The sequence below is a fragment of the Gastrolobium bilobum genome, unplaced genomic scaffold (genome assembly GCF_033153095.1).
Source record: "Gastrolobium bilobum isolate Gb01-03AN ecotype WA unplaced genomic scaffold, APGP_CSIRO_Gbil_v1 utg1760, whole genome shotgun sequence".
Lineage (NCBI taxonomy): Eukaryota > Viridiplantae > Streptophyta > Magnoliopsida > Fabales > Fabaceae > Gastrolobium > Gastrolobium bilobum.
In genome coordinates, this window is record NW_026898174.1 from 388,318 (window position 1) to 415,515 (window position 27,198).

Here is a 27,198-nt window from a genome sequence, read left to right on the forward strand (position 1 = left end):
GCTGCCACGTGTTTTTTATTTATTTGTTTTATTTGGCCGAAACTTTCGTTTAGACCAATGTGGATTAATCACATGTTCTACTTAAAAAAGGTTTAAAGCCCTAATTTGGTCGTTAGTTACCATTTGGGTTTTCTTCACTTTTTCCATTCTGCTATGGTATGAACCTGATTTTCCTTCAAATTTGTTTTACTGCCACTGTTTCTGCAAATGGGTATTTTTATTTTGCCCATTCTGGTGATGAATTTTCAAATTTTGTTTTTTAAAATAAAAAAACAGATTTTCCGGTTTTCTTCTCTAAGTTTATTGGATTCACAAATACGATTACACATTTTTTTAGTAGAGTTATGACAAACCTGTGAAGTGTTGATTGTTCCACATTAGGAGAATCTACCTTAAACAATGTTAATTGGCTTTTTCTTGGGTTTATTATCTTTACACGTGGATCTTGTCTTAATATTTTTCATATAGTTTGATGTTTCTAGTTGGGGAATTTTTTTATTTTGTAGTTGATCAAATACGCATAAACAAGCAGCACAATGTGTTGACTGTGGAGCAAGAAGTCTTATCAATGATAGAATGTGTTAAGCTGCATATAAAGAGAAGGCCTGTTAGAGACAGTGGCTTCTAGCATCAGACGACTTTCAAGACTGATCAAAGGTTTCATTCCTCTTTATTATATTATTATTATTTTTTCATTTTCCTACTTTATATTTATTTATCTTAAATGTGTTCCCATAGTTTTCTTTTCTTAATTTTCACTTGAAATTCTCCAACTCTTTTCAGGAACAGGGAAGATTACTCAAAAATTACCCACTTGAAATTCTCCAACTCATTCTAATGGCACCCAAAGAGCCATTGGTGATATCTGATAAGGATGAGATGAGGAAATGGTCAAGGGCCATGAGATCCCAAGGCAAGGTCATTGGGCTTGTGCCCACCATGGGTTACCTTCATGAAGGCCACCTTTCTCTTGTCAGAGAAGCTCACAAACACACCAACGTTGTTGCTGTCTCCATCTATGTAAACCCTGGTCAGTTTTCACCAACTGAGGACCTTTCCACATACCCTTCTGACTTTGAAGGAGATATCCAAAAGCTCATGTCTGTTCCTGGTGGTGTTGATGTTGTTTTCCATCCCCACAATCTTTATGATTATGGATTTGATACAAAAAAGGGTGATTTTGTTGCGGGAGAGGGTGATGGGGTGGTGTCTTGCATTGAGCAGAGTGCGTTGGGGCATGAAACTTGGGTCAGAGTTGAGAAGCTGGAAAAGGGTCTTTGTGGGAAGAGCAGGCCAGTTTTCTTTAGAGGGGTTGCTACCATTGTGACCAAGTTGTTTAATATTGTGGAGCCTGATGTTGCTGTGTTTGGGAAAAAGGATTATCAGCAGTGGCGAGTTATTCAGAGAATGGTAATGATTTTTTAGAGTTCCTTTGTTTTGCTTTATTCAAAAAAGAGGAATACTTGTAATATATTATTGATATCTTACTTTTAATACTGCCTTTAGTATTGAATGAATTTTCTTGTGAACCCTACTAATAAAAAGTAGATTTCGGAATGTAGTGAGCATACATGTGAATTAACCTATTAATAGAGAGTGTTGGAAAGAGAGTTTTGCTAGCATTTCTTTTCCTAAGAATTATATATCTTAAAAGTGTTAAGTTTTTTTTTTTCCGTCCTACCCTAACAACATAAAGCTATATTGTTGAGCTCTTTTTAATTTTGAAACTGGAATATAAAGTTGAATATAATAATTAGCTTGCTTAGAAGAATTGGTCTTATTTCATCTTAACCTTGTAATTTCCTGTTTTTTACTTTCGGCATTACTGCACTTGCATGTTGAAGAACAGATAGTACAGACTCTTGGAGGGGTCTGCTCCTTCCCAATTTTTCCACTCAATTCTTCTCTCTTCCGATCCTCCCCCACCCCTTCCCCTCCTCATCATTATCCTAATCTCCTCCAAAATTTGTTCTTGACTTTCTTTCTCTTTTCATGCAACATAGGTATTATATTACCGCAGGGCATATTATTTCTACTAACTGCAATTCCTCTAATTCTACTATCACAGGGAATATTATTCCCGCTATCTCTGTCTATGCACTGGTGCCGTGAGTCTTTGCAGTCCTTCCTTTTTTTCCTAGTGTACACTTGGGTAATGGGAGGCCTACCATTACTATTAATGTCAAAACTAGCTCTTTGGTCCCAATGTTACATCATTAAACGTCAATGAAGATTCTATTCTCTAGCAGAATTGTTTGAGTCTATGCTTATTGTTGTTATTGGATGTTGATTATTATAACTTATTGATTGATTTCTTGTAGGTTCGAGATCTTGATTTTTCCATAAAAGTTATAGGTTCTGAAGTAACACGCGACAATGATGGCCTGGCAATGAGTTCTCGTAATGTGCACCTTTTACCCCAAGAGAGGGAAAAGGTTTTATTTAATTCAATTTTTTTTTTTATTACTTTAAGCTAGCCATGATATTTAATATTAAGCATCTATCCCAATAATGATAAGGTTGGCACCAAACTTTTCAGAATATAACTACTGATATATTTATAGATCAGAAACAAGAGTGAACAGATTACTGAATAACAACAAGTTTATTGAATGGAAACAGAGTCATAATACCATCATGAATACAACTCCTTACAATATCTAGAAGACAGTAATGAAAGAAAAACAATTAACGGAGCATTCCCCTCAATGGACTATCCAATTGAACAGGACGCACAATGAAAACAGACTCCACACAGCAACTGAGGCTACACCTTGCCCACTGCTACTACCCCCAACAATACAAAATTCTTCACACCTATCCCACTCCCCTTAACAGACTTATATCCCTCAATCTTCCTTCCCTCTCTCTCCAATATTCCCCTCTCTATTCATAGCTTGCCATGTGTCCTCTCCCTTAACAGATTTTGATTTGTCTTTAGTCCCTTCCTTATGGGCCCTGCGTGTATAAACCTTGTCATAAAATATGAGAGACCCATCAGATAATAAGAAAAGTAATGATGATAATATAATGTTGATGTTATAAAGCTTCTGATATGTTATCCTGTTTACTTTCGGCTGCACTAAGCCTTGATCAATTGTTAGTATTCTTTGCCTTCTATTTACAACTAGGTAACACTATGGTTTCTTTCAATTCTTTCCAGGCACTATCTATAAGTAAATCATTGTTAAGGGCTCAATCAATAGCAAAAGATGGTCAGGTGCATTGCGAGAAGTTGAGAAACTTGGTCATCCAATGTATTACCGAAGCTGGTGGAAGGGTTGATTATGCTGAGGTGAGATGTTAAATTTTTTCCCTTTCTGTGTTTAATTTGGAATGTCTAATGAAATCTTAACGTAAACTTCCTTCGAAAGTGCACAGTTTTGTGGTTGGCCATTAGGTAGTCTAGACTGCTTAATTACATCTTTATCTTCAAAAATAATTTGATCTTAGTTAAAAGAGGAAATATTTGCAAGTGATGTAAGATATGATGATTCCTAAAGATCTTCTGGTTGCGTAATTGGTGAGGGACTGAGGGGGAAAGTTGATATGCTTCTTTGTTAGTGTCTCTGGACTTCATGTTGATGATCATGACATTTGATTAGATGCTTTAGTAAGAGTAGAGGTTGGATAGAAGTTAATAATCATAGATCATTTTTTGGAAGCTTGACCCACAGTATACTTGGAATTGTCCAGACTTCCATACAATAAATTTTTTGGGGTAGTCTAGCTTTTTCTGCAAGAATATTCAGACAATTCAAAATGTCTGTTTTTTCCGATTTTTATGATCTAACTTCAATTAGCAACAACATCCCTTCCATGCACAATTTTCCAATGCCCTTTATTTCCATTGCCATCATAATTTATTCTCTGCTTGCGTGCTCCAAATTCACATAGAAGGCCAAAGTTACTTTAATGGTGATGTATGCCTTCCCGAAATATATTTGTACGTAAAAGGCCCTTAAATGAAGCCAAATATGAATAACGAGGTGTATCGTTTAATGCTAACTAGGTTCTTTTTGCCTGCAGATTGTTGATCAAGAGAGCTTGGAGAAAGTGGAAGAGATCAAGAATCCTGTTGTCTTCTGTGTTGCTGCATGGTTTGGGAAAGTCAGGCTTATTGACAACATGGAAATCAACTTGTAAATGGATTTTTAAATTTGATCTGGTGTTTCATCTCAGATACGGACCTCATGGTTAATAGTTCTAGCAGTTAATGGGGTATAGGACATCTCAGATTTTTTTCTACAAGCTATGCATGATTACTTGTAGATAATGCATTTTACCACCTTATAAAATGCTACCAACGGGACTGGTTGGAATGAGGGAACTGGTCTGTTTCCTCATAAATTGGACAAAATACTCTTTCTTGGATTATTTATCAGAAGAGTTCAACTATTTGCTGAATAACACTTCCATGAAAATGGAAACGGAGGATTGAAGTTTGCTGACTGCAAAACATTAGATGGAATAATTCGGACTGGTCTTTGTATCCTAATTGTTATTTTTTTAAGATTAATTTAATGGTATGACTTTTATTTCAGCAAAACTATGCTAAGGACCAAAAGGCCAGCACAAGGCACATTAGGCTTGCTGTAACTGTGTTAGTACCAGCATATGTTGAGGCTAGCTAGGGGCACTGTGTTGGTATGGACAATCTATTAATATCCTAATCGATCAGTTTTGTCAACTTTATCAGTTCTTGAGGGTCTTCTTGGTTGAATACTTGATTTTTTTTCTCTCTCTCTTCCTTTAGAATGACAAACAATTTTTTCAGTAATAAATAAATAAAAATGTTAAACATGATCTTATATAGATATACCTAATATTAATTATATCTTAACATTTACACACTTTTGTAGCGTAATATTTACACCAATGTAATAGCTACAGTGGGTCTGATCCAATTGCTACAAAGAAGCTATAGGCAGAGAAACTGAGAGAGAATAATACTTTTTTGTTTTTTGTTTTTGAATACAAGTAGAAATTGAACGCATAACCTAATATAACTTACTCAAACCCTTCACCACTAGACCAATCCTAATTGTTTGAGAACAATACTTATTGAAAAGAATGTATCTCTTTTCCAAATTTAATTATAGGTTTCACATCTTTATTTTAGCAATTAACCAAATATTTCTATGTTAATTTGATTCCTTTTTAACTTCACCAACTAAGCGATAAGTTGGCACAACTAGCAAGTGCTGATTTCTTGGCATTGAGAGTCCAAATCTCTCAGTCATGTCCAAGTCATGAGGAGACATGCCCAATGGAAGTTCCCAATTGAAACAATGCACCAATTGAGCTAGAACAATCTCAGAAGTAATTAGACCCAAATGAATCCCAGGGCACCTTCTGCGACCAGAACCAAATGGTATAAGTCTAAAGTCATTTCCCTTGAAGTCTACACTGTTATTGACAAATCTCTCTGGATAAAACACATCAGCATTATGTGACCAAACTTTAGGATCTCTCCCAATTGCCCATGCATTTATTATGATTCTTGTCTTTTTCTTTATGTAATAACCATCAATAATAACATCTTCTCTGGACTCCCTAGGCAGTAGTAAAGGTCCAATTGGATATAATCTTAAGGTTTCCTTCACCACCATTTTCAGGTAAGGTAACTTTTCTAAATCAGTCTCTTCCACTTGCCTATTCATCCCAACTACATTTGCTAACTCATCTTGAAGTCTCTGCATCACCCTTGGATGCCTCAAGAGTTCTGACATAGCCCACACAACAACACTACTAGATGACTCAAGTCCTGCTTCAATTATATCTAATATAATTGCCTTGATACTTGTTCTGTCAATTACTTTCTGTTCGTCTTGGGGATCCATGGGTTGGTGCATAAGTGATAGCATTATATCCATAAAGTCCTTCCTGTGAGGGTCTTTCTGTTTGTCATGAGATAAATGCTCTTTTTCTTTGATAATCAGCTCCAAGGCTTGGTCAACCGCCTTACTTGCTTTATTATATCGTCTTTTTAATCCCTGAAATGGCCATGGTTGCATATATAATATTTCATTCATGTGTAGAATAATACGAAATCATGCAGTGAATAAAAAACAGTCTCTCTCACGCAATGCAGACATATTATACAAATCCATTTTTTTGGTTTTAGGTTGTGCTGATTTAATTTCACGATAAAATGGGCCAATATTGTACTCGAACTCGAGACCCGTGATCACGGAGTCTTTGATACCATATTAAACAATCATTTCACCTAAAAGTTGAAGATATTACGTGAAGGTTTATTCATGATTTTATATTATATTTTTCCAATATAGCCCAAAAGAGGGCAAGATTAGGAATAGTAATATGGTTTTTCCTTATGATCTGAAGGCTTATGAATTCGAGTTTGGTGAACAGTCTCTTTATAAAAATATAAGGTAAGATTACAGACAATCGACTTTTATTCCTATCATTGCAAGTTGAGAACTTGTATATCGGGATTTATAGTGAATAAGAAAAGGCCAGATCAAGAGTGTATCATTTTATGTTTTGTTTAAATATTCATATCTTATATGAAAAATATCAACCACAAATTAACGGTAATGACTGTAGTGACAAAATTCATAAAACAAGTAAAAAGAAATGATTATTTTAATTATTTATCGTTGATCTATAAATAAATAATAGAAAATTTTCACATGATATGATGAGGTTAAAATAAGACATGAGATGCTAATTAAGTGTGAAGCACATGTAGTTGAATATCATACCTGAAGATCAAACACACCTAGCCAAGGCACATAATCTGCTAGATTGAAAGCTCCAATCAAGTTCAATACTTCAGCAATAATGTCCTTCAAGTTGAATCTATCATCCTTACTATAGCCCAATAACATTTTATACACAATATTCTCTATAAGCTCCCCTACCAACTCACTAAGGTCCACAACCTCACGTGATGCTGCTGCATTTTCAAGTACCTTCACCAATAGTCCCAATTGCTCCCTCCTCAGAGGAGCAAACATTTCAACTCTTGATGCACTCAGAAGTTGTATAATACACACTTTCCTAACATTACGCCAAAAAGCACCATATTCACAAAACGCTAAGCCCTTGCTTGCATGAGCAATAGATTCTGCTGCTTGAAGTTTAGGCCTGCTTGCAAACACAGTGTCATGAGTCTTAAGGAATAGCTCAGCAGTTTCAGTGGAAGAAACCACAATGGCTGGGACTTGTCCTAGCTTTAAGGACATTATGGGTCCATATTTTAAGGCAAGGGATTGAAGGTTGCGGTGTGGTAGTTTCCCTAACATGTGGAGGTTACCAATAATTGGCAAGGCCTTTGGACCTGGTGCATGTTTCACATAATCTTGACGTTGTTTTTTATGCAGAATGAATGTGAATATCACTAGGAGTGCAATAGGGATAGCTAATGTTTGAAGTAACATTTTTTATGGTTTGCTTGACAAGAATTAGAGAAGGGTTTGGGTATTTATTTAGAGGAACGTTATATGATATGAAAATAAAAAATTCTAGCCATGATTCACGTGGCAGCACAGATTTAATATAGTAACAAAAAAAAGGACGGTGGTTTGCAATTAAGAGTAAAATAAGATAGCACTTAAAATTTTTAATCTGGATGAGCAGTTAATTTCCAATTATTTCCGTGTGATCAATGATTGTATTAAGGAGTGTTTTTCCGACATTTATCTATTTGCAAAATCTTGTGACGTCAATTGAATCTCATCTTCTGCTTTTTTAATTATACGCAGTAACATCATGGTTAACTTCATTTCTTCAACATCAAATTTTTAATTTGAAATTAATCATGTGTTTTTACATTTAATCATGTTTCATAAGTTTTTCTTACTACTCACTAAGGATCAACTCCACGAGATTGTTCCAACTTAATCGGAAATCTTGAGTTAGAATCATAGATATACAATTATGTTAAAAACTTAATAGAGATGGCTTTGCCACCCTTATGATCCTTCCAAGCTCGATTGAATTACTTTGATTAATGTATGAACTTGTCGAGAAATTTAACAGAAAAAAGTATTTCATTAAGAGTTTTTTTGATTCACTTAATCGTGATGATTAATGATTTCTACATTTGTCAAAGAAAAACTATTTTTCAGAATATCTGCTTGTTTTAAATTCCATGATTTTCCATCGGAATAAGTTCAAATAATTGTTATTTCAGTTCCATAATTTATCGCAATTCTGATTTTCTGCTCCAGATTGTAATCCTAGAATATTGAATGCATCAATCAAGTATAGGGTACCAAATGCAGAGTCATCATAGTTAAGATGGAGATTAGGAAATAATGCACTATTCTCTGTTGCAGCCATTAAGGTAAATTACAATACCAACGAAATAAAAATGCAATTTCTAGGTCATATCATGAAACAATTATAAAGTTACACGCAGATAATTTATTTTAATGAACATAAACCCATGTTAATTTGATTCACTTTTAGCTTTACCAACTAACCCATAGGTTTGCACAGCTAGCAAGTGCTCATTTCTTGGCATTAAGAGCCCAAATCTCTCAGTTATGTACAAGTTATATGAAGACAAGCCCAATGGAAGCTCCCAACTGAAGCAATGGACCAATTGAGCTAGAACAAGCATAATAGTAGTTAGGCTCAAAAGAATCCTAGGACACCCTCTGCGACCTGAACCAAAGGGTATAAGTTGAAAGCCTTGTCCCTTGAGGCTTGCTTGGAAGTTAGTTTTAAAAGGGAAAGGAAAAGAAGGGAAGAGTTTTATTAATTCCTTCCATTATTTGAGTTTAAAAAAGTGAGAGAAATAATTTAGGAATTTTCACAAAACTCTCCAAAACCTTTTTTGTTCTTAAAATTAAAGTTCCCCCAATTTGTGAGGTTTTGTAACATCCCAAGAGCTGGCAAGGGCATGGAGTGATTGCCGGTGTGAAAGGGCACGGACAATGAGCGGCTCATGCCAAATCTTGCATGATAATGGTAGTGGCATGATAATGGTAATGATAATGGCAGTGACATGATAATGGTAATGGCAGTGGCATGATAATGGTAATGGTGGCGGCGGCGACGATAGTGGTGGTGACAGAAGTGGCTGCGATAATGGCTATGGCGATGACATGGTGGCAGTGGTGTAGTGGTGGTGGTGGCGGCAATGACGGTAGTAGTGGTGGTGGTTGTGGTAATAGTGATGATGGTGGTGGTAGTGGTGGTGGTGGTGATAGTGGTAGTAGCAATAATGGTGGTGGTGACGTGAAGATGGTGGTGGTGGTACGACGATGGTGGCGGTGGTCGTGTCGGGATAATGGTGGTGGTGGTAATGATGGTAGTGGTGGAGTGTGATTGAGAGAGACATGTGTTTCTCATTTTGTGCCCGGGAACAAAAAAGCAAAAAAATTTTTATTCTTTTTTCTGTTCCCCAGCACAACAATTAAATCGGTTCATCTCGGGAACAAATAAATAAACTGATTTTAACAAATGAGTTTTTTATCCATTTCTGTTCATGAGAACAAAAATTAAAAAAGAACTAATTCCAGGAAGGTTGTCACGCACACCCTTATTGATCCGGTCGAGGTACCGGGTTACTAGTTCAACCACATGACTAGTGAGTATATTCAAATCTATAACTTATATTAAAAAATTATAAATATATTTAAAGACCAGTAAAAAAATAATACCTGTTTCAAATATTTTAACTTTATTAATAATAAATATCACATTTAGTATTAAAAAAATATCGCGCTTCAAAATTCAAATAAAATTTGACAACTATCACTTAACAAAGTACTTATTCAAGACAAGATAATAAATGCAATCCTGTATATTCCACTTTCCAAGATAAAATAATAAATGGAAACCCATCATATTCCCATTTCACACGCTTTGTTCTTTTCACGCTATGTCTGTTTATCTACTGCTCTTCTTCTTCACCATTGTTAAACTCCTTCTTCTTTATATTGTTGCCACTGTAGCCATGACCTCAACAAGTTCAAGCATCACCATCGTCCATTCTGATATCATCTAGCTTACATCCTCACTCGCCCTATCGCTGCAACGCTCACCTCCACACGGACCAAGATAAAGTGGAATTGCATACCTAACCTTTGGTGTCCACATGAAAAAGTCTTAGAATTGTCATAGGAACACAACTCACAAACCATTTCTCCTTGGGAACCATTGTGTTAAGATTTCTCCTTGAGAAAGTGTAGGTGATTTCTTGAGTTCTTGGTATTTTGGGGAGTTTGGGACCATTTCAAGCTCAAGGAACACTCCTCTCCTGATTCTAAGAGCATTGGTGGTAAGTTAAACCAAGTTATTTCAAGTTTCATGGAAGTTTTAAATTCTAGGTTGAACATGACTAGTGTTTTTCGAAATTTCTATGGTTGGATGACTTAGAGGGTGATTTAGGTGTGGTTTCCTACGGGTGTTCATTAACCGATCCAAACCAATTCAAACCGTGGTGACTGAATTTAAAAACCGATAACCGAATAAATCGAAAATCGAAAAATCAAAAATAGAAAAAAAAATCGCAAATTTTAATTGGATTGAATCGGTTTTTCAATTGGTTGATGAAAACCGATCCGATCCAAACCGATCTAATATATTAATTCCCCTCTACCTACTTGGACATTTCCCCAATCATAGCCAAAAAATTTCTAAACCCAAGACCCATTAATCCATCAACTAAACCCATGAAAAAACCTAGTCACATCTTATTAATAAAATTTCATATGTGTAGAGCTTCATATCTCATTACCCCAAAAAAACTATATTATTGTTTACTGATGCTTTTGTATTTCAATTTTTTTTATAAAGCCAATATATACAAAATATGTTATTTGCACAATAATCATGAAACAAATTTTAGGATTTTCAAAAAATCGAAAAACGATCCAATCCAAATCGAAAAAATTGGATTGGATCGGATTTGAAAAAAATCCAAACCGAAGGATGATTACATGATCAAACCGAAAGGATTGGATCAGAGGATTTTTGCTTCCAAAACCGATCCAATTTAGACCACGAACACCCCTATGGTAACACCCCTATGGTTTCCTTTGTCAAACATGTTTATAATTGTTTCTTGTCAAAGGAAAACCAAAGAGATTATAATTTAGAGTATTTTGATAATTAGCATGAAAATGTGTATGGTGTCATTGTGTTCATGGCTAGAAAATAGTATATGGATGATTAATTTCATGTCATTTTGTTCATGTAGTTGTGTGTCAAGTGATGTCTTCATTAGCTATTAAAGAAAAGCTAGAAAACCAAGATGAACACCATGTATAGGCTTCGGCCTTATGAGAAGAAAAACAAGTGGGAAGGGTGTTTAAATTAATATTGATGTTTAATGATGATCATGGAGCATGGAAAATGTGATTGAGCTAATTGGTTTGTGATTATGAACTTGAAAACATAAGGAAAACCCTATATGTATGCTTCGGCCAAGGCATGAAAGAATATATTGGAATTTTGTTTAATCATGTTTGGTAATAGTTGTTTGTCCTTAGGCATTGTATGTTAAATGGACCAAGTAATGGCTTATAAAGGAAGCTAGAGATCATGACGACCTTCAGATACCTATTCGGCCAAGACATAAAAATTAAACCTAGGAGGTTTGTTAGTTCAAGTTAATGGTGGAAAGCAAGTGCTAGGCTTATATCTAGGGATGTGCATCGAGCGGTTCGGTTTGGTTATTGTAAAAAACCAAGCCAAACCAGTTTTAAACGGTTTGAATTTAAAACCGAACCACTTTTTTTTTTAAAAAACCGGTTTTTAATTTGTCCAAACCGGTTTGTGGTTTATAACCGGTTTTGAATTAAAACCGGTTTAAACCGATTTTAATTCAAAACCGTTTTTAAATCAAAACCGGTTATGAATCATAAACCGGTTATCAAATTCAAAATCGATTTTTTAACAAATTCAAAATCGATTTCCGATGGATTGTGCTATTTTTATAAGTAGTGATTTGTTTCTCCTGGTTATAAGTAGTTGACCAACTATTTCTTGCAAGAATCTTCATTGTTTTGAAACACTCAGGACGAAATGATTCTTATAGAAATTGTTCACGTTGTTTTTACGGAAAATATTTCCATCAAAATTTTCCGCAAAATTTTTTGACGAAAAATAATTCCATCAAAATTTGTGACTAAAAACATATCTTTAAAAAAATTTGACGAAATTTTTTTTTTGTCGAATTTTTTTATGGAATATAAATTTTGTCAAAACATTTCCCTCAAAAATATTTCAACAAAAACATTTTCATCGAAATTTTTTACGAAAAAATATTTCTATCAAAATTTTCCACGAAACACACTTCCTTCGAAAACTTTTGACGGAAAAACATTTCATCAAAATTCTTTATAGAATTCAAATTCCATCCAAAGTTTTCGACAGAAACATTTTCGTTAAACTTTTTGACAAAAAAATTTCCTTCGAAATTCTTAATGAAACACATTTCTATCGAAAATTTTCGACGAAAAATATTTTCGTCAAGTTTTTTGATAAAAAACATTTCCATCAAAATTTTCACATTTCCATCAAAATTTTCGATGGAACACATTTCTATGAAAAATTTTATGACGAACAATATTTCGATAAATTTTTTTGACAAAAATGTTTTTCGTCAAAATGTTTTATAAAAATATTTTGCGTCAAAATTTTTGAGGGAAATGATTGGAGGGAATTTAGAGTCTGTAAATAACTTTGACAAAAAAAAATCTCCGTCAGAATTTTTTATAGAAATATTTTCCATCTAAATTTTTTTCTAAAATATTTTTCGTCAAATTTTTTTACGTAAATTTTTTTGGTAAAATTTTCGCTGTAAATGTGTTTTGTTGGAAATATTTTTCGTCGAAAATTTGGACGAAAATATTTTCCGTAAAAAAATTTAACGAAATTATTTTCTGTCAATTTTTTTTATGAAAATGTGTTTCGTCAAATTTTTTTACAGAATTATTTTTCGTTGAAAAGTTTGACAGAATTGTTTTTGTCGAAAGTTTCGACGAAATTTAGATTCTATCAAGAATCTTGACTGAAATATTTTGTCCTTAAAAAATTTATGTCAGTGATTATGACAAAATATTGTTCCGTCTCTAGTTTCGACGAAATTTTTTTCCGTCTCTATTTTCTACGTAATATGATTTTTGTCAAAATTTTCGACGAAATATTTTTTTTCGATAAATTTTGTTAGTATTTAAAACTTTTCTAATAATGTCACATTTAAAAATGATTCATATTTATGTAGTTTTTACATTTTAATGTTAAGGATAAAAGATAATACTTATTTATTCTTTAATTGTAAAATAGTTTGGTTATGGTTAACCATGGATAAGGGTGTTAACGGGCGAGCCGAGCTTTGGTCTTAAAAGGCTAAGCATGTGTTTACATGTGTCGGCCTTACCAAGCCTGTTACCTGTTACGAATATAATTATCAGCCTGTGACCTGCCTTATTTATAAAAAATAAAAGCCTGATTTAGCCTGTTAGAAAAAAATAAGACAACAAAAATTTATCCAAACAGAATATACAATCAACAACACTAGTAATTCCATAAATATTCATAAATTCAATGTATATCCAAACAGCATAATATAGAACAAAATCATTCAAAAAGTCTGTTTAACTAATAAAATAGGGGTGAAATGGATTGAGAGGAGAGAGAGAGCTATTACAAATAATATAAAAAATATAAATAAAAATAAAAATAAAAATTTATATACTAGGTCAGTCTGAGAGGCTCCAAGGCTGAGCTTTTGAATTGGAGCCTGAGGCCTTTTTACTAAACGAGCTTTTATACAAGTTCAAGCTTGGTTCCAACAACCAATATTAGACATGTAAACTGAGGTCTTTACGAGCCGAGCCAAAGGCCCCTGGCTCGTTTATCACCCCTAACCATGGATAACCAATTATTTTTATGGTTTGGTAAATAACCAGTTTATAAAATTAAATGTAGTTTCATATGAAATCGGTTTTAAAAAATAACCGGTTTTTAGAATGTGGAGCAGTTTGGTTATGGATTGGTTTGGTTCTTTTGGACATTTTGAACAACCCTACTTATATCGAGTGAATTGAGGGTATGAAAAACAAGCTTGGCTTAATGTTCAAGTAAATCATATAACATGTGAAATTAATAAAGTATATGTGAAAATCATGTATAAGTTAAATTTTTTACTATGACTTGTTGTGTGGCATGAATTGGCATGAAAATGTTTAATGAGAATAACCATGTGAATCACAATTACCATTTTCGAAATTAGCATACAACTGTGTTGATTTCTTGCAATGTAAGTTACATGTGTTTTGGTGATTGATGGTTGATTATTCATGGTATTAGTATTGAATCAAGGGACTTGACCTTGGAGGATCAAGCTCTAAGTTAAGCAATCATTGGAAGCCCCAGTTCTTGTTTAATCAAGGATAGTGTAAGTTTACGAAACCATAAGTTAATTTGTATTTTGACCATTAGGTCAATATTTAAATTATGTCAAGTATTCATATTTCCAATATTCTACATGTAATAAGTGATTTTGGATTTCAAGGCAAGTGAAAAAATGGTGTGGACAACTTTCTTGTTCAGCAAGCAAGTGTTGATTTGAGAGCTTCAAGAGGTAAACTCTTGGTTTATGAGTCTTCTCCTACTTTGTTGCTGCATCACAGGTCCAATTGGACTATGGTTAATGTTTGTTTAATTGGATGCTAAATGCTTAGTATAGTTGCATTCATATAGGACATGTTCATGTTGTGATGTGATGTGTGAATTGTGGTTTATGGCTACTGAACACATTCATATATGATCTTCCAATGGGATACAACTCTTAGAAGTGGGTCCATAGGGATGCAGCCCATGGACTATCATGTATAACTGCATGAGAACTTAAATTCTCGGAGATATCTGTTTGTACTATCTGATGGGATGAAAATTCGTTCCCATCTAAGCCTATTTTGATAGCAAAATACCATCCGTTCCCTCATTTGATGAGCAACTTCAGCACTAAAAACACATGTTTTTTATCTTTATAACAAAAACACAGTGGGGAACGGATGATGATGTAATCCTTTGGAAAATATAGAAAAAGGGAAAAGGATTTGGAACATTAAATACACCTGCTCTACTAACTCAATTTCTCTGACCACTTTGCAGGAAACGTTGAAAAGAAGTTTCCATAAAGCATAAGGGGTACAACAATTAAGCACGAAGAAACGTGTACAACAGGGAATAAAGAGTTCCCATTGGATTAGAGGAAAGCAAGGCATGAGGGACTGCAGAAGAAACGGAAAATCTCAACAATAAGTGTCTCATCCTACAACTTGCGTCCCTCTGAGCACTGTTCACACCGCCCCTTTCATGCAGTCAAGAAAACAACTCCAGGGAAATTACAAGCTTTGCCATCCACTCTTCTGCCTATAAATAGGACGTTCCAGCACGAAGAAAATCATCGAATTGCTTAAGAAGAGATCACTTAGTTTATTTTATAGTTTTATATTTTCAGTTGTATAGTCTTAGCATTAGTTAAGTGACAATGACTTATTCTCTATTCTGTATCACCAACTTGAGACTCCTCACGAGCAACAATCATCCTTCTCCATTTTTCGTTTTGTTGTAACCTAACTTGTTTCTGATTAAATATACGTGTTATTTATCTTCTTTTCCACTCGTTATCTCTGAACTGAATTTCGGGTCTATGGGATTTCAGTTTGGAATAATTATGTTTAAAGTAGTAGCCATGGGCTAAGCTATTTGTGGAACGGTAAACTGGGAAGTTCTTAAAGAACTATTTTCAAAACCCTTGTACTGAAGCTTTTGTATTTCTCTGGTTAAATGTGCTATATTCATTGCGTATCAATGAAAATTGAACGCATACTGAGAAAGGAACTTCCATAAGGGAGGGATTTCAGACAACTTAACCAGAGAGGGAAGGCAGTGTTGTGGAAACAACACTGCTGGTTGCCTTAGGAATAAGGGACCACCTCGTTCACACAAGGTCCTATGCTTAGTAACTGTTGGAGTCAAGGGAGCCATAGGAATATGAAAACTTGTGAGCCGTTTAGTCCACGATCTGAGGAATCTGAGTTGGCAGTGAAAAGACCTGATTAAAGCCAAAAGTGTCAAGTTTTGAGTAGAGAATATAGCTATTTTATAATGGAACAGTGGATCCGTTCCTTGTGTTAAAAACTGTTTTATCACTCCATATTGTTGTCTCTTAAATACTGTTATTACTATTTGTTATTTTCTTTATTCAATCTTGTATCTACAAATCTCCAATGAATACTGTCATTCCTACTATCAACAAGAAGGATTTCATATATAACGACACGGGGAGCTGTTTGCTGTCAGATTGATCCTACTATTCTTGAGGAACGTTGTCAAGACAGTAGGGAACGTTTGACCAAACATGTCAATTACTAACTTTTCTTCTCATTTTCATTCTTTTTAAAATAGCTAAGGCATTAATTAGAGTACTATCCTCGTGAGAACGATAATCTGGGCACTAATAGTCCCATTTATTACTTGATGCGTGCACTTGCACACTTGGGTTGAAGTCAAGAGAACGAATGTGTTTTCTCTTGATGAACTAAAGTGAGGGAACGTCCTTCATAAGAATATTTTAAGCAACCAACAAGTTCACATCCAACAAGTTTTTGGCGCCGTTGCCGGGGAAAGGTACACTAAATTCTGTCCTTATTACCGTTTTAAGTACATACTCTGTGTCTAGTTCATTTATTAATTCTTTGTCACATATTCTGTTGTTCATATTACCTGTGTTTTATGGTTTATGAGTGAAGAGTCTGAAACAGATTCTCACCACTCCACTGAAATACCTGAGTTCTTCTTTGATCCTGAACCAGAACGTACTTTTCATAGGAGAAAAAGAGATCTCAAGGAAAATATTTTTGAAACAAACATAGCTGATCACAATAACAACCATGAAGAGATCCCTCCTGAATAGAACTTCAGAGCTTTGGCTGCTCCTTCAAGGAACAGACTAGAAAGAGGAGTAATCCTCCCCCTGTAGCTCCCAATTTTGAACTAAAACCCATCATGTTTCACATGACCAGGGAGGCTGGAGTCTTTAATGGACTCCCTGCAGAAGATCCTTACACACACCTCACGAAATTTCAAGATATTTGTGATAATTTTAGAAATGAGAGTGTAATAGAAGAGAGTATGAGAATTGGGTTGTTCCCTCACTCTTTGGGCTCAAAATCCAAAATCTGGATGAAGTCCCTCTCCCCTGGATCCATAAACTCATGGGAAGAACTCTCTAACAAGTTCATAGAGAGATTTCTCCTATGTCTCATCAAGCTGATGTTAGAGCTGAACTCTCTAATTTCAGAATGTTTTATGGAGAAAATTTCTATGAAGTAGTGTTGTTGAAAATCTCTATGAACTCTCTAATGGAGAATGTTTTATCATAGGGCTACGTATAGTAAGTGGTGTTGAAAAGCCGCTAAAGATTTATTGTGATAATAAGTCAGCAGTGTTGTACTCCAACAATAACAGAAGCTCTTAAAAATCGAAGCACATCGATATAAAGTTTCTGGTTGTTAAAGAAAGAGTTCAGAGTGGTCAGATTTCTATAGAACACATAGGGACGAACTCCATGCTTGCGGTTCTGCTTACTAAATGCTTAGAGCCTAAGGTCTTTCACGAGCATACTGATCATATGGGTGTTGTTTTGTTTGATGACACTATGGTTTAGTGAGAGTTCTTTATGTTGGTGTTCTATGCATAAGCATTAATATATGTGTTTTCTGTAGAATAAAGTTTTTGATGTTACTTTCCCTCTGAATGTGTATATTTTGTGCTTTTGTTTCTGCGTTGTGTATGCAGAAAATTAAGGATTGATCTCATAAGGATTAAAGTAGGTCCAGTTGGAAATAGGCATGGTAGAGATCACATTGCATGTAATTTCCATGCCACTCATCCATACTTCATTTCTGTCATTGAATATATTGGTGTGATGTGTAAGAACCAGCACCGTTAATTAAGGAAGTTAATTAATTAATTATGTGAAATTAGAAAATAATTCCATAATTGACCCTAATAATTATTATGAGGCTCTAATAATTATAGTAAGTGAGTAATAATGTTAAAAGTCGCTTTTCTGACGAAAAGTGCAGATACCGGTTCTGCTAGTCGATATAAATGCGTACTGATAAAGTATCCCGGAAAATTATAACAAGTGCATGAATATTCCTAGAATAATATATAGGACTTATAAAATGAGTTTCAAGTTAAAATAATGAGAACTGGTGCCAGAACTGATACTGGCTATGGAAAAGCGCGTACCGAAAAGGTGCTGCGAAAAATATAAGAAAAATATGATAAATTTTGTAAAATTGAGTAGGTTCAGAATCCTGAGTTTGGGATTAAAATTCTAAGCGTAGCAATTAATGTTAATACTGTGTGTTTAATTATTAAGTGACTATAAATAGAAATGTGGCACATGATCCTAGGTCATTTTGCAATCCTATGTGAGACCTTGGAGCTGCTGACCAGCCTCCTCCATGCTCATGCCTTTCTCTCTTTGAAACTCAACCAAGTTGCCACCTTTTCCTCTAGTTTCTTCACCAAAATACCTTGGGTGAGTGGGAACTACCTTGGTGAGGGTGTTGTGAGCTCCATTTCTGGTTGTTGGGGCTGTGTGAGGTCTGTTTTGTGGGCTGAGTTCCTTTACTTGGGTGGTGGAAGCCTTTTCTTGGTGGTTGGTACTCCTAGGAGCAATTTTTGTGAAGAAAGAACTTTGCTTGCTTGGTATTTTCGTTTTCCTTGGTAGTCAGAATTGTTGGAGTTGTTTGGTGAGCTCCATGAGCCTTTGCTTTTCTGTTTAGAGCTTGGGTAAGCTTCATCAGCCTTAGTCTTGAGTCTTAATGGGTAAAAGTGGAGTCTTGCCATGTTTAATGAGTTAAACAAGTAACCAACTAGTATGTGGACTTAAAACAGAATAAAAATGCATGCTTTGACGTTTTGAAGTGTTAAAAATGGAACCTTGGATGGATATCTTCGCGAAATACAGAAACTGCATTCTGTCGCGAAATATCCGGATTTGGGTATCTGGATATTGATATCCAGATATGATATCCGGATACTGATATTCGGATATGGGGTCTTTTGATATCTGAATATGGATATCCGGATATGTCCCCGACAAATATCCGGATATTCTGGGATTTCGAAGAACAGTAGCTGCACTGTTCATACAGTAGGCTATTGGGGGTTTGTGGACCCTAGATTGATGAAGTTGAACTTCTGTATTAATTAAACTAAGTCAGAATCAAGTGATTAAGGGCTTATGGCTTTGTTAGAAGCCTTAAGACGTAAAACGTAAAGAGAAGCGTTGTCTTTATGTTTATGCTTATGAGCTATGTTTATTGATATGATTGTTGGTCCAAATCAGATTGTGATTCTGTAGTGTTTGGACATTGAGCTTTGGTTGGACTCTTGGCTTGGATTGTTAGCTTGCAAGGTAAGCTTTCGTGTCCTCGGTTTAGCCATGTTGTGGTTCCACCATGTCCCATTGGGGTATGGTTATATGCATGCTGTGTTACATGCTTTGAATATTTGAAATGCTTTTGAGCTGGTATGTGCAATGGCTTATAATATGTATGTGTTGTTTCCACTTAGTCGGTAAGCCTGAGTATGTAGCGTCATACAAGATGGTGAGCCCATGGGTGGGTGCAAGTAACGTCTTGCATATTGTGTGGGTAATAGACGTATTCCTGCATTTCTCTGATCAGTAGAATAGAATTAACACACATGACATGATTATCTGTTGCATTGCACTATTTTGGAAATTATATTGTTAAACTGCTTTTGAACTTATATTGCACATGTAAGTGAGCTTGGGGTGGAAGATCCTTGAGGACCCCTTGTCTTACTGAGATTTCTTGTTTAGAGATCTCACCCCACGTTTGGGGACGCTTATTTCAGGTTCAGGTAATTTGGGGGCTGATGCCTCTGGCGGCACAAGGCCGGAGCTTAGTTGATGATTATTGCTACTTATATTTATGCTGGCATGACTGGATTTGGATGCTGTTTATGTTTTCTGCCATTTATGATTATTGAGTTGAGACTTATGTTGGGCTTTGTTGCCTTATTTGGGTGAGCATGGGGTTTGTCCATGCCACTTGGTTGTTAGTACTTTTAGTTGGAGTTATATAAACTATCAGGATTTGTCCGGTCTACGTGTTGTAGTTCCGTGACTAGAGACATATTTATGCTGTTTAATTAATGAGGTATTTCAGTTAGCTGTCTTTTGCAATTTACATACAATGTTTTTATCAATTGATTAATTACGCAACTCCAATTGCTGCATTGGGCTATTATTAACCCAATCTATTTTAATTTGATTCCTTTCTAACTTCACCAACTAGTCGATAAATAGGCATAGCTAGCAAGTGCTTACTTCTTGGTATTGTGAGGCCAAATCTCTCTGTCATGTCTATATCATGACGAGACATGCCTAATGGAAGTTTCCAGTTGAAGCAATGCACCAATTGAGCTAGAACAATCTCAGAAGTAATTAGACCCAAACGAATCCCAGGGCACCCTCTGCGGCCAGAACCAAATGGTATAAGTCTAAAGTCATTTCCCTTGATGTCTACACTGTTATTGACAAATCTCTCTGGATAAAACACATCAGCATTATGTGACCAAATTTTAGGATCTCTCCCAATTGCCCATGCATTTATTATGATTCTTGTCTTTTTCTTTATGTAATAGCCATCAATAATAACATCTTCTCTAGACTCCCGAGGCAGTAGTAAAGGTACAAGTGGATATAATCTTAAGGTTTCTTTCACCACCATATTCAGGTAAGGTAACTTTTCTAAATCAGTCTCCTCCACTTGTCTATTCATCCCCACTACATTTTCTAACTCATCTTGAAGTCTATTCATCACCCTTGGATGCCTCAAGAGTTCTGACATAGCCCAGACAACAACACTACTAGATGACTCAAATGATGCTTCAATTATATCTGATATAATTGCCTTGATACTTGTTCTGTCAATTACTTTCTGTTCGTCCAGGGGATCCATGGGTTGGTGCATAAGTGATAGCAATATATCCACAAAGTCCTTTTTGTGAGGTTCTTTCTCTTTGTCATGAGAAGAATGCTCTTTTTCTTTGATAATCAGCTCCAAGGCTTGGTCAAACGCCTTACTTGCTTTATTTAATCGTCTTTTTAGTCCCTGAAATGGCCATGGTTGCATATATAATATTTCATTACTTCATGTGTAGAATAATACGAAATCATGCAATGAATAAGAAATAGTCTCTCACGCAAGGCGTGTATAATACACAAGTTCATTTTTTCGGTTTTACTTTACGCTGACTTAATTCTACTATAAGGTGGAGTTAGTATTGTTCAAACTCGTGACTCGTGATTACGGAAGTTTTGACGCCATATTAAACAACCATATCACCTAAAAGCTCAAATTATTATATGAAGGTTTATTTATGATTATCTTTCCAACATAGTCCAATAGAGGGCGAGATTTGGAACAATGATAATGGTATTCCTTGTGAACAAAAAGTTATGAGTTCGAGTTTGATAAACAGCCTCTTTATAAAAAAAGGTAAGGATACCAACAATCGACTTTTATCCTTACCCTTTCAAGTGGAGAACTTGGATACCAGGAATTATAGTGAATAAGAAAAGGCCAGATATCAAGAGTGTATCATTGTATGTTTAAATATTTACATGTTATGTGAAAAATATCAACCACAATCTAACAGTCGTAATTTTAGTGACAAAATTCATAAAAAAAGTAAAAGGAAATAATTATTTTAATTATTGATCGTTGATCTATAAATAAATAATAGAAAATTTTCACATGATATGATGAGGTTAAAATAAGGCATGAGATGCTAAGTGTGAAGCACATGTAGTTGAATATCATACCTGAAGATCAAACACACCTAGCCAAGGCACATAATCTGCTAGATTGAAAGCTCCAATCAAGTTCACTACTTCAGCAACAAGGTCCTTCAAGTTGAATCTGTCATCCTTACTATAGCCCAATAACATTTTATACACGATATTCTCTATAAGCTCCCCCACCAACTCACTAAGGTCCACAACCTCACGTGATGCTGCAGCATTTTCAAGTGACTTCACGAATAGTCCCAATTGCTCCCTCCTCAGAGGTGCAAACATTTCAACTTTTGATGCACTCAGAAGTTGTATAATACACACTTTCCTAACATTGCGCCAATAGGCACCATAATCACAAAACGCAAAGCCCTTGCTTGCATGAACAAGAGATTCCGTTGCTTGAAGTTTAGGCCTGCCTACAAAAACAGTGTCATGAGTCTTGAGGAATAGCTCTGCAGTTTCAGAGGAAGAAACCACAATGGCTGGGACATGTCCTAGTTTCAAGGACATTATGGGTCCATATTTTAAGGCAAGGGATTGAAGGTTGCGGTGTGGTAGTTTCCCTAACATGTGGAGGTTACCAATAATTGGCAAGGCCTTTGGACCTGGTGCATGTTTCACATAATTAATCTTGACGTTGTTTCTGATGAAGAATGAATGTGAATATCACAAGGAGTGCAATAGGGATAGCTAATGTTTGAAGTAACATTTTTGATTGTTTGCTTGATAAGAAATAGAGAAGGGTTTGGGTATTTATTTAGAGGAATGTTATATAATATGAAAATAAAAAATTCTAGCAATGATTCACATCGCAACACAGATTCAATAAAGTAACAAGAAACAAAAAATGGTGCGCTGCAATTAAGAGTAAAACAAGATAGCACTTAAAATTTTTACTGTTAAGGAGCAGTTAATCTCCAATTATTTCCGTGCGTTAAGTATCGTGTTTTTCCGACAAACTATTTGGAAAATCTTGTGATGTCAATTGAATCTCACCTTTCGTTTTTTAAATTATACGTAACAGCATGGTTAACTTCATTTCCTCAACATCAAATTTTCACCGTCAGATTTGCCCGTGATTTTTAATTTGAAATTAAACGAGTTTTTTTCATTTAATCGTGATTCAGAAGCTTTTCTTACTAATCACTAAGTTAGATTGTTTTAACTTACTCAATGGTCTTAAATAAAAATCATGGGTATGCAGCTCTCTTAGGTAGAGCTTTATTGCCTATGTGGTCATGCCATGTTTTATCCTACGGATAAAGATGTTTAATTAAAGACTAGTGAGTCCATCTTGGATCTAAGGGCTTTGTTGCCTTAACAAATCTTTGAGGGGGCGTTTGGTACGCGGGATTTTGAGGGATTCCCGGGAAATTGAATTTTTCTAAATTTTAAATTTTCAGATATTATCGTAAACTGAATGCAAAAATCATATTTTTAAAAATTGAGATTCCCGGACAAATAAAAATTTCTCTTGTACCAAACGCCCCCTGAGGGTAACAGATCAGTGTGCATTAGGAAAAATGGTGTAGCCAAAGAAGTTGTATGTGTGCACAATAACAACATAACAATAAGAGAAAGAATAGTCCCCAAACCTATAGACTTTATAATAAACCGAACAATAAGAGAGAGAATAGTCAACATAACCTGTAGGCTTTATAATAAACCGAACCACTAAATTGTGATTTCAGGAATTTAATTAATGATTAGAGGGAATAATTAGATGGAAATTCTAATTTTCATATAAAAAAAATTACCTTTTGGAGAAAAGTGTGAATAGTTTCAGTTATGGGATAAAAATGCGGGCAGACAAAGTTACGCAAAATTTAAAGATGAATTAGTGAATATTCCCACAAAAATATTGTAAATCAAAATGTCAAGTTTGAAAGAGAGTTAAGTGAATGAGATACATAAGTTTATGCTTACTTGGATATTACAACTCACTTAAGTGACTAAAGAAAGGCACAAAACAACACACTTCACTCTCCTTCTTTCTTCTCATTTGTCGACCAGCCATGGAAAAAGGGCAAAAGAGAGCAATGAGGTTTCTTTGAACACTTTTGAGTTGATGTTAACCACTTGTTGAGAGTAGTTAACAATGTTATTAGGAAATTATATTTCCTAACGTGTTTGTGGGCTACATATTGTATTAATAATTATATTATGCTATTTAATTTATATTGGATAAATTAAGGTGATCAAATAAAGATGTCCATATAAATTTCTAAGTAAGTGGATATCAGTGTTGGGCCAACAAGGCATAATGAGAGTTTACTACTCCAACAATAAAGAAAACACTATGAAGGGTTATGGTCCCCAATATGTCAAATAGAAAAATAACAATTCTAGTTTCTCTTCCCCATCAAGAGAGAGATAGCACACTAAAGAATAAGGATTATGGCTATTTGACTGAGGAAGATCGTATACCTCAAATGATAATATCATAATAAAGAATAAGGATTTAGGCTATTTGATCAAAGAAAGATCGCATACCCTAACAAAGAAGATCGAAATAATTCCACTGCTATGGAGACAAGTATGTCTCCTCCACCTTTTTGTTAAATTCTTTTATAATTTAATATGATGGATCTTACCTTGTAGGTGATGGTTATCACCGTAGGGTTAAAAGGAATGAATATTCCAACAACTGTGGCTAGTGGACTATTAGTGCATATAGCTTTCAAGATTGAATTATGAACCACAAGACATTGTAATCAACTTGCAAGTTTGGACAAACTGCATCGTTAAGAATCTGACATTATTTCGTGATGATGTGGAAGCGTGGCCCGCATAAATCTTTAATAACCTGTAGTACATACTCTTTTACTATAAGTACAAATAATTGAGATTCGTATAACATTAATCATAGACTGAGTCTTAGTACTTGGAGTAAAAGAAATTTTGTGTCCAGGGTGCTAAAGAGAAATACAAATTGTGCTGCAGAGCTTACAGGCCGGAGAGATGGCTTGAAATTAGCGAAAGATAAGAACTTAACCCCAATATTTTGCTTGAGAAGTATGTTAAATTGTTAATTCTGTTATAGTGTTTGAAATAAATGCATTTTTGTCACGTTTATAGAGAAGCAAACAGGGGATGATAGATTTCAAGTAAAATCCTTGTTTATGTCTGGAGCGTACATCTATTACACAAAAACCATAATTTTAGCTAATTGAAATATTTTGACTACAAAATTTTATTGAAGATAAATTCAAGCACACAGTAAGTAAAATGAATTATAAAAACAAATAAAGAAAAAAAGAAGAAAAAAAAGCATTAATCCTCATCCTATAAATATAACTATTATTAAGTATATCTTAATATTTGCACACTTTTGTAGTGTAAAATTTACGCAACTCCAATTACTGCATTGGGCTATTATTAACCCAATCTATTTTAATTTGATTCCTTTCTGTTGAGTTGTATATTTTTTATAATTGGAAAGATTTAATTTCTGATTTGATTGACCAATTTATGTAGCAATTAAAGAGAAACCGTTACATGGAGTGATTGTAGGAATTATGTGGAGAGTTTTTATGAGATTTAATTTCCTGATTAATTGTAATTTTCTTCCTAGATTTATGGCTGATTTGTAGCCTGATTTATGTCTGATTTGTAACTCTAGGACTTTGTATATAATGACCTCTATTGAGGTAGAAGAAATACAAATGAATTACTATTCTATAGAGTTCTTTGATTTTTAACATGGTATCAGAGCCTCTATCCTAATCTAGCAAAGGGACTGCGAAATCAATCTCACATCAAAGCAATGGCCTCTACCTCTGATGAAAGTCCCCAATAGTCCACTACCAATGCTGCTTACTCGGGTACTGTTGGTAAAACTCCTTTTTTCCCTGCATGTTCTAGAGATGATATTTGGATAATTGACACTAGAGCTTCTGATCATATGATAAAGGATTCTAGTAAGTTGCATTATTTTTTCCCTTCTTCCCAATCATTCATTTCTACTGCTAATGGTAGTACCTCTTCTATCACTGGTAAAGGATCTCTTATCCCGTCTGAACATCTTCATTTGACTTCTGTTTTGTTTGTCCCTTCCCTTGAATATAACTTACTTTCTGTAGCACAACTTACTAATACCTTGAACTGTACTGCCACCTTTTGGCCCTCATTTTGTGTGTTCCAGGACATTTCCACTCGGAATACTCTTGGCTATCGTGTTAAGCGAGACAAACTTTATTATCTGGATGTCACCGGAAAGAGACAGAATAAATTGGGAGAGGTTAATCATGCCAGTAGTGAAGATAAGGCTCGGGAAACAATTTGGCTTTGGCATAAAAGACTAGGACATCTCTCTTTTGGCTATTTGAAAAAATTACATCCAAGATTATTTTCAAGTTGAATATTGATGATTTCTATTGTAACACATCTGAACTAGCAAAAAGCCATCGTATTTCCTATTCTCTTAGTAGTAATAAAAGTTCAATTCCTTTTGAAGTTGTTTACTCGGATGTTTGGGGACCGGCTGGTGTCCCTTCCCTGTCTAAAGCTCGATACTTTGTGACATTTATAGATGAATGTACTCGAATGACATGGGTCATGTTGTTGCATAAGAAAAGTGATGTATTTACAGCCTTCCAAACCTTTCGCCGAATGGTAGCCACTCAATTTCAATGCCAGATCCGAATTTTACAGTCTGATAATGGGATCGAATATACAGATAAATCTTTTGTGCATTTCTTGAATCACAAGGGAATTAGACGTCAGACTTCTTGTACTTATACACCACAGCAAAATGGTTTGGCCGAAAGGAAGAATAGACAACTTATGGAGGTTGTTCGTGCTTCTCTCTTTGGCATGAATATGCCCCGTTTTTACTGGGGTGAAGCTGTTCGTTCTGCTGTTTATTTGATTAATCGTACCCCTTCTAGTGTCATCAACTTTGTGACTCAGCAACATAAGTTTGAATCAATACTTTCAGTTTCCCATATTCCCAATATTGAGCCTTGTGTGTTTAGCTGCACTGTTTATGTCCATATTCCCAAAGTACTGCGTAACAAACTATATCCATGTGCTAAAAGATGTGTGTTTTTTGGTTACTCTGATGTTCAGAAAGGATACCGGTGTTATGATCCCCAACAAAAAAAATACATATCACTTTAGATGTCTCTTTTCGGGAATTTGAACCTTATTATTCAGGGGGAGTTTCTGGGTCTCCTCTTCAGGGGGAGAGTTACTATGAAGAGCAAGACCAATTAGCCACCTTGAATGGAGGAGGAACTGAAGCAACATATACAGGTGTGGAGAATGTTGAAGTCTTACACTCTGACTCTTCGATAACAGCAGAAATACCTTGCTTAACACCAAAAACTGAGGGATCTCTTCGGGACCACCCTAAT

At 35.0% G+C, this 27,198-nt stretch overlaps 2 protein-coding genes across 3 annotated transcripts; one reads left to right on the forward strand and one right to left on the reverse strand.

The window, feature by feature from the left end:
• The first annotated feature begins 527 nt into the window (after positions 1–527).
• LOC133313583 (pantoate--beta-alanine ligase) lies at positions 528–4,584 on the forward strand. 2 transcript variants are annotated; one of them, XM_061514978.1, is made up of 5 exons: positions 528–657; positions 784–1,410; positions 2,322–2,435; positions 3,164–3,295; positions 4,030–4,584. In XM_061514978.1, exons 2-5 carry the CDS (start codon positions 838–840, stop codon positions 4,144–4,146), a joined length of 936 nt encoding a protein of 311 aa, XP_061370962.1. In that variant the 5' UTR covers positions 528–657; positions 784–837; the 3' UTR covers positions 4,147–4,584. The 2 variants fall into 2 exon arrangements, with proteins under 2 accessions (XP_061370962.1, XP_061370963.1); XM_061514979.1 differs by lacking the exon at positions 2,322–2,435.
• Positions 4,585–5,144: 560 nt separating this feature from the next.
• LOC133313570 (uncharacterized) lies at positions 5,145–26,400 on the reverse strand. The gene is made up of 5 exons (XM_061514959.1): positions 26,306–26,400; positions 21,869–22,484; positions 20,330–21,155; positions 6,729–7,327; positions 5,145–5,996 (listed from the first exon to the last, which is right to left on the reverse strand). The coding sequence occupies exons 1-5, from the start codon at positions 26,398–26,400 to the stop codon at positions 5,145–5,147; spliced, it is 2,988 nt and encodes a 995-aa protein (XP_061370943.1).
• Positions 26,401–27,198: the final 798 nt, after the last annotated feature.

Bases quoted from the DNA above. Each gene is read 5' to 3' on its own strand.
- LOC133313583 (XM_061514978.1), top strand. From the start codon at position 838: ATGGCACCCAAAGAGCCATTGGTGATATCTGATAAGGATGAGATGAGG. The intron at 1,411-2,321 runs GTAATGATTTTT...GATTTCTTGTAG, and splicing joins GGCGAGTTATTCAGAGAATG to GTTCGAGATCTTGATTTTTC. The intron at 3,296-4,029 runs GTGAGATGTTAA...TTTTGCCTGCAG, and splicing joins GAAGGGTTGATTATGCTGAG to ATTGTTGATCAAGAGAGCTT.
- LOC133313570 (XM_061514959.1), bottom strand. From the start codon at position 26,400: ATGACCCATGTCATTCGAGTACATTCATCTATAAATGTCACAAAGTAT. The intron at 21,156-21,868 runs GTATGATATTCA...TGGCCATTTCAG, and splicing joins TAGGTGTGTTTGATCTTCAG to GGACTAAAAAGACGATTAAA. The intron at 5,997-6,728 runs GTATGATATTCA...TGGCCATTTCAG, and splicing joins TAGGTGTGTTTGATCTTCAG to GGATTAAAAAGACGATATAA.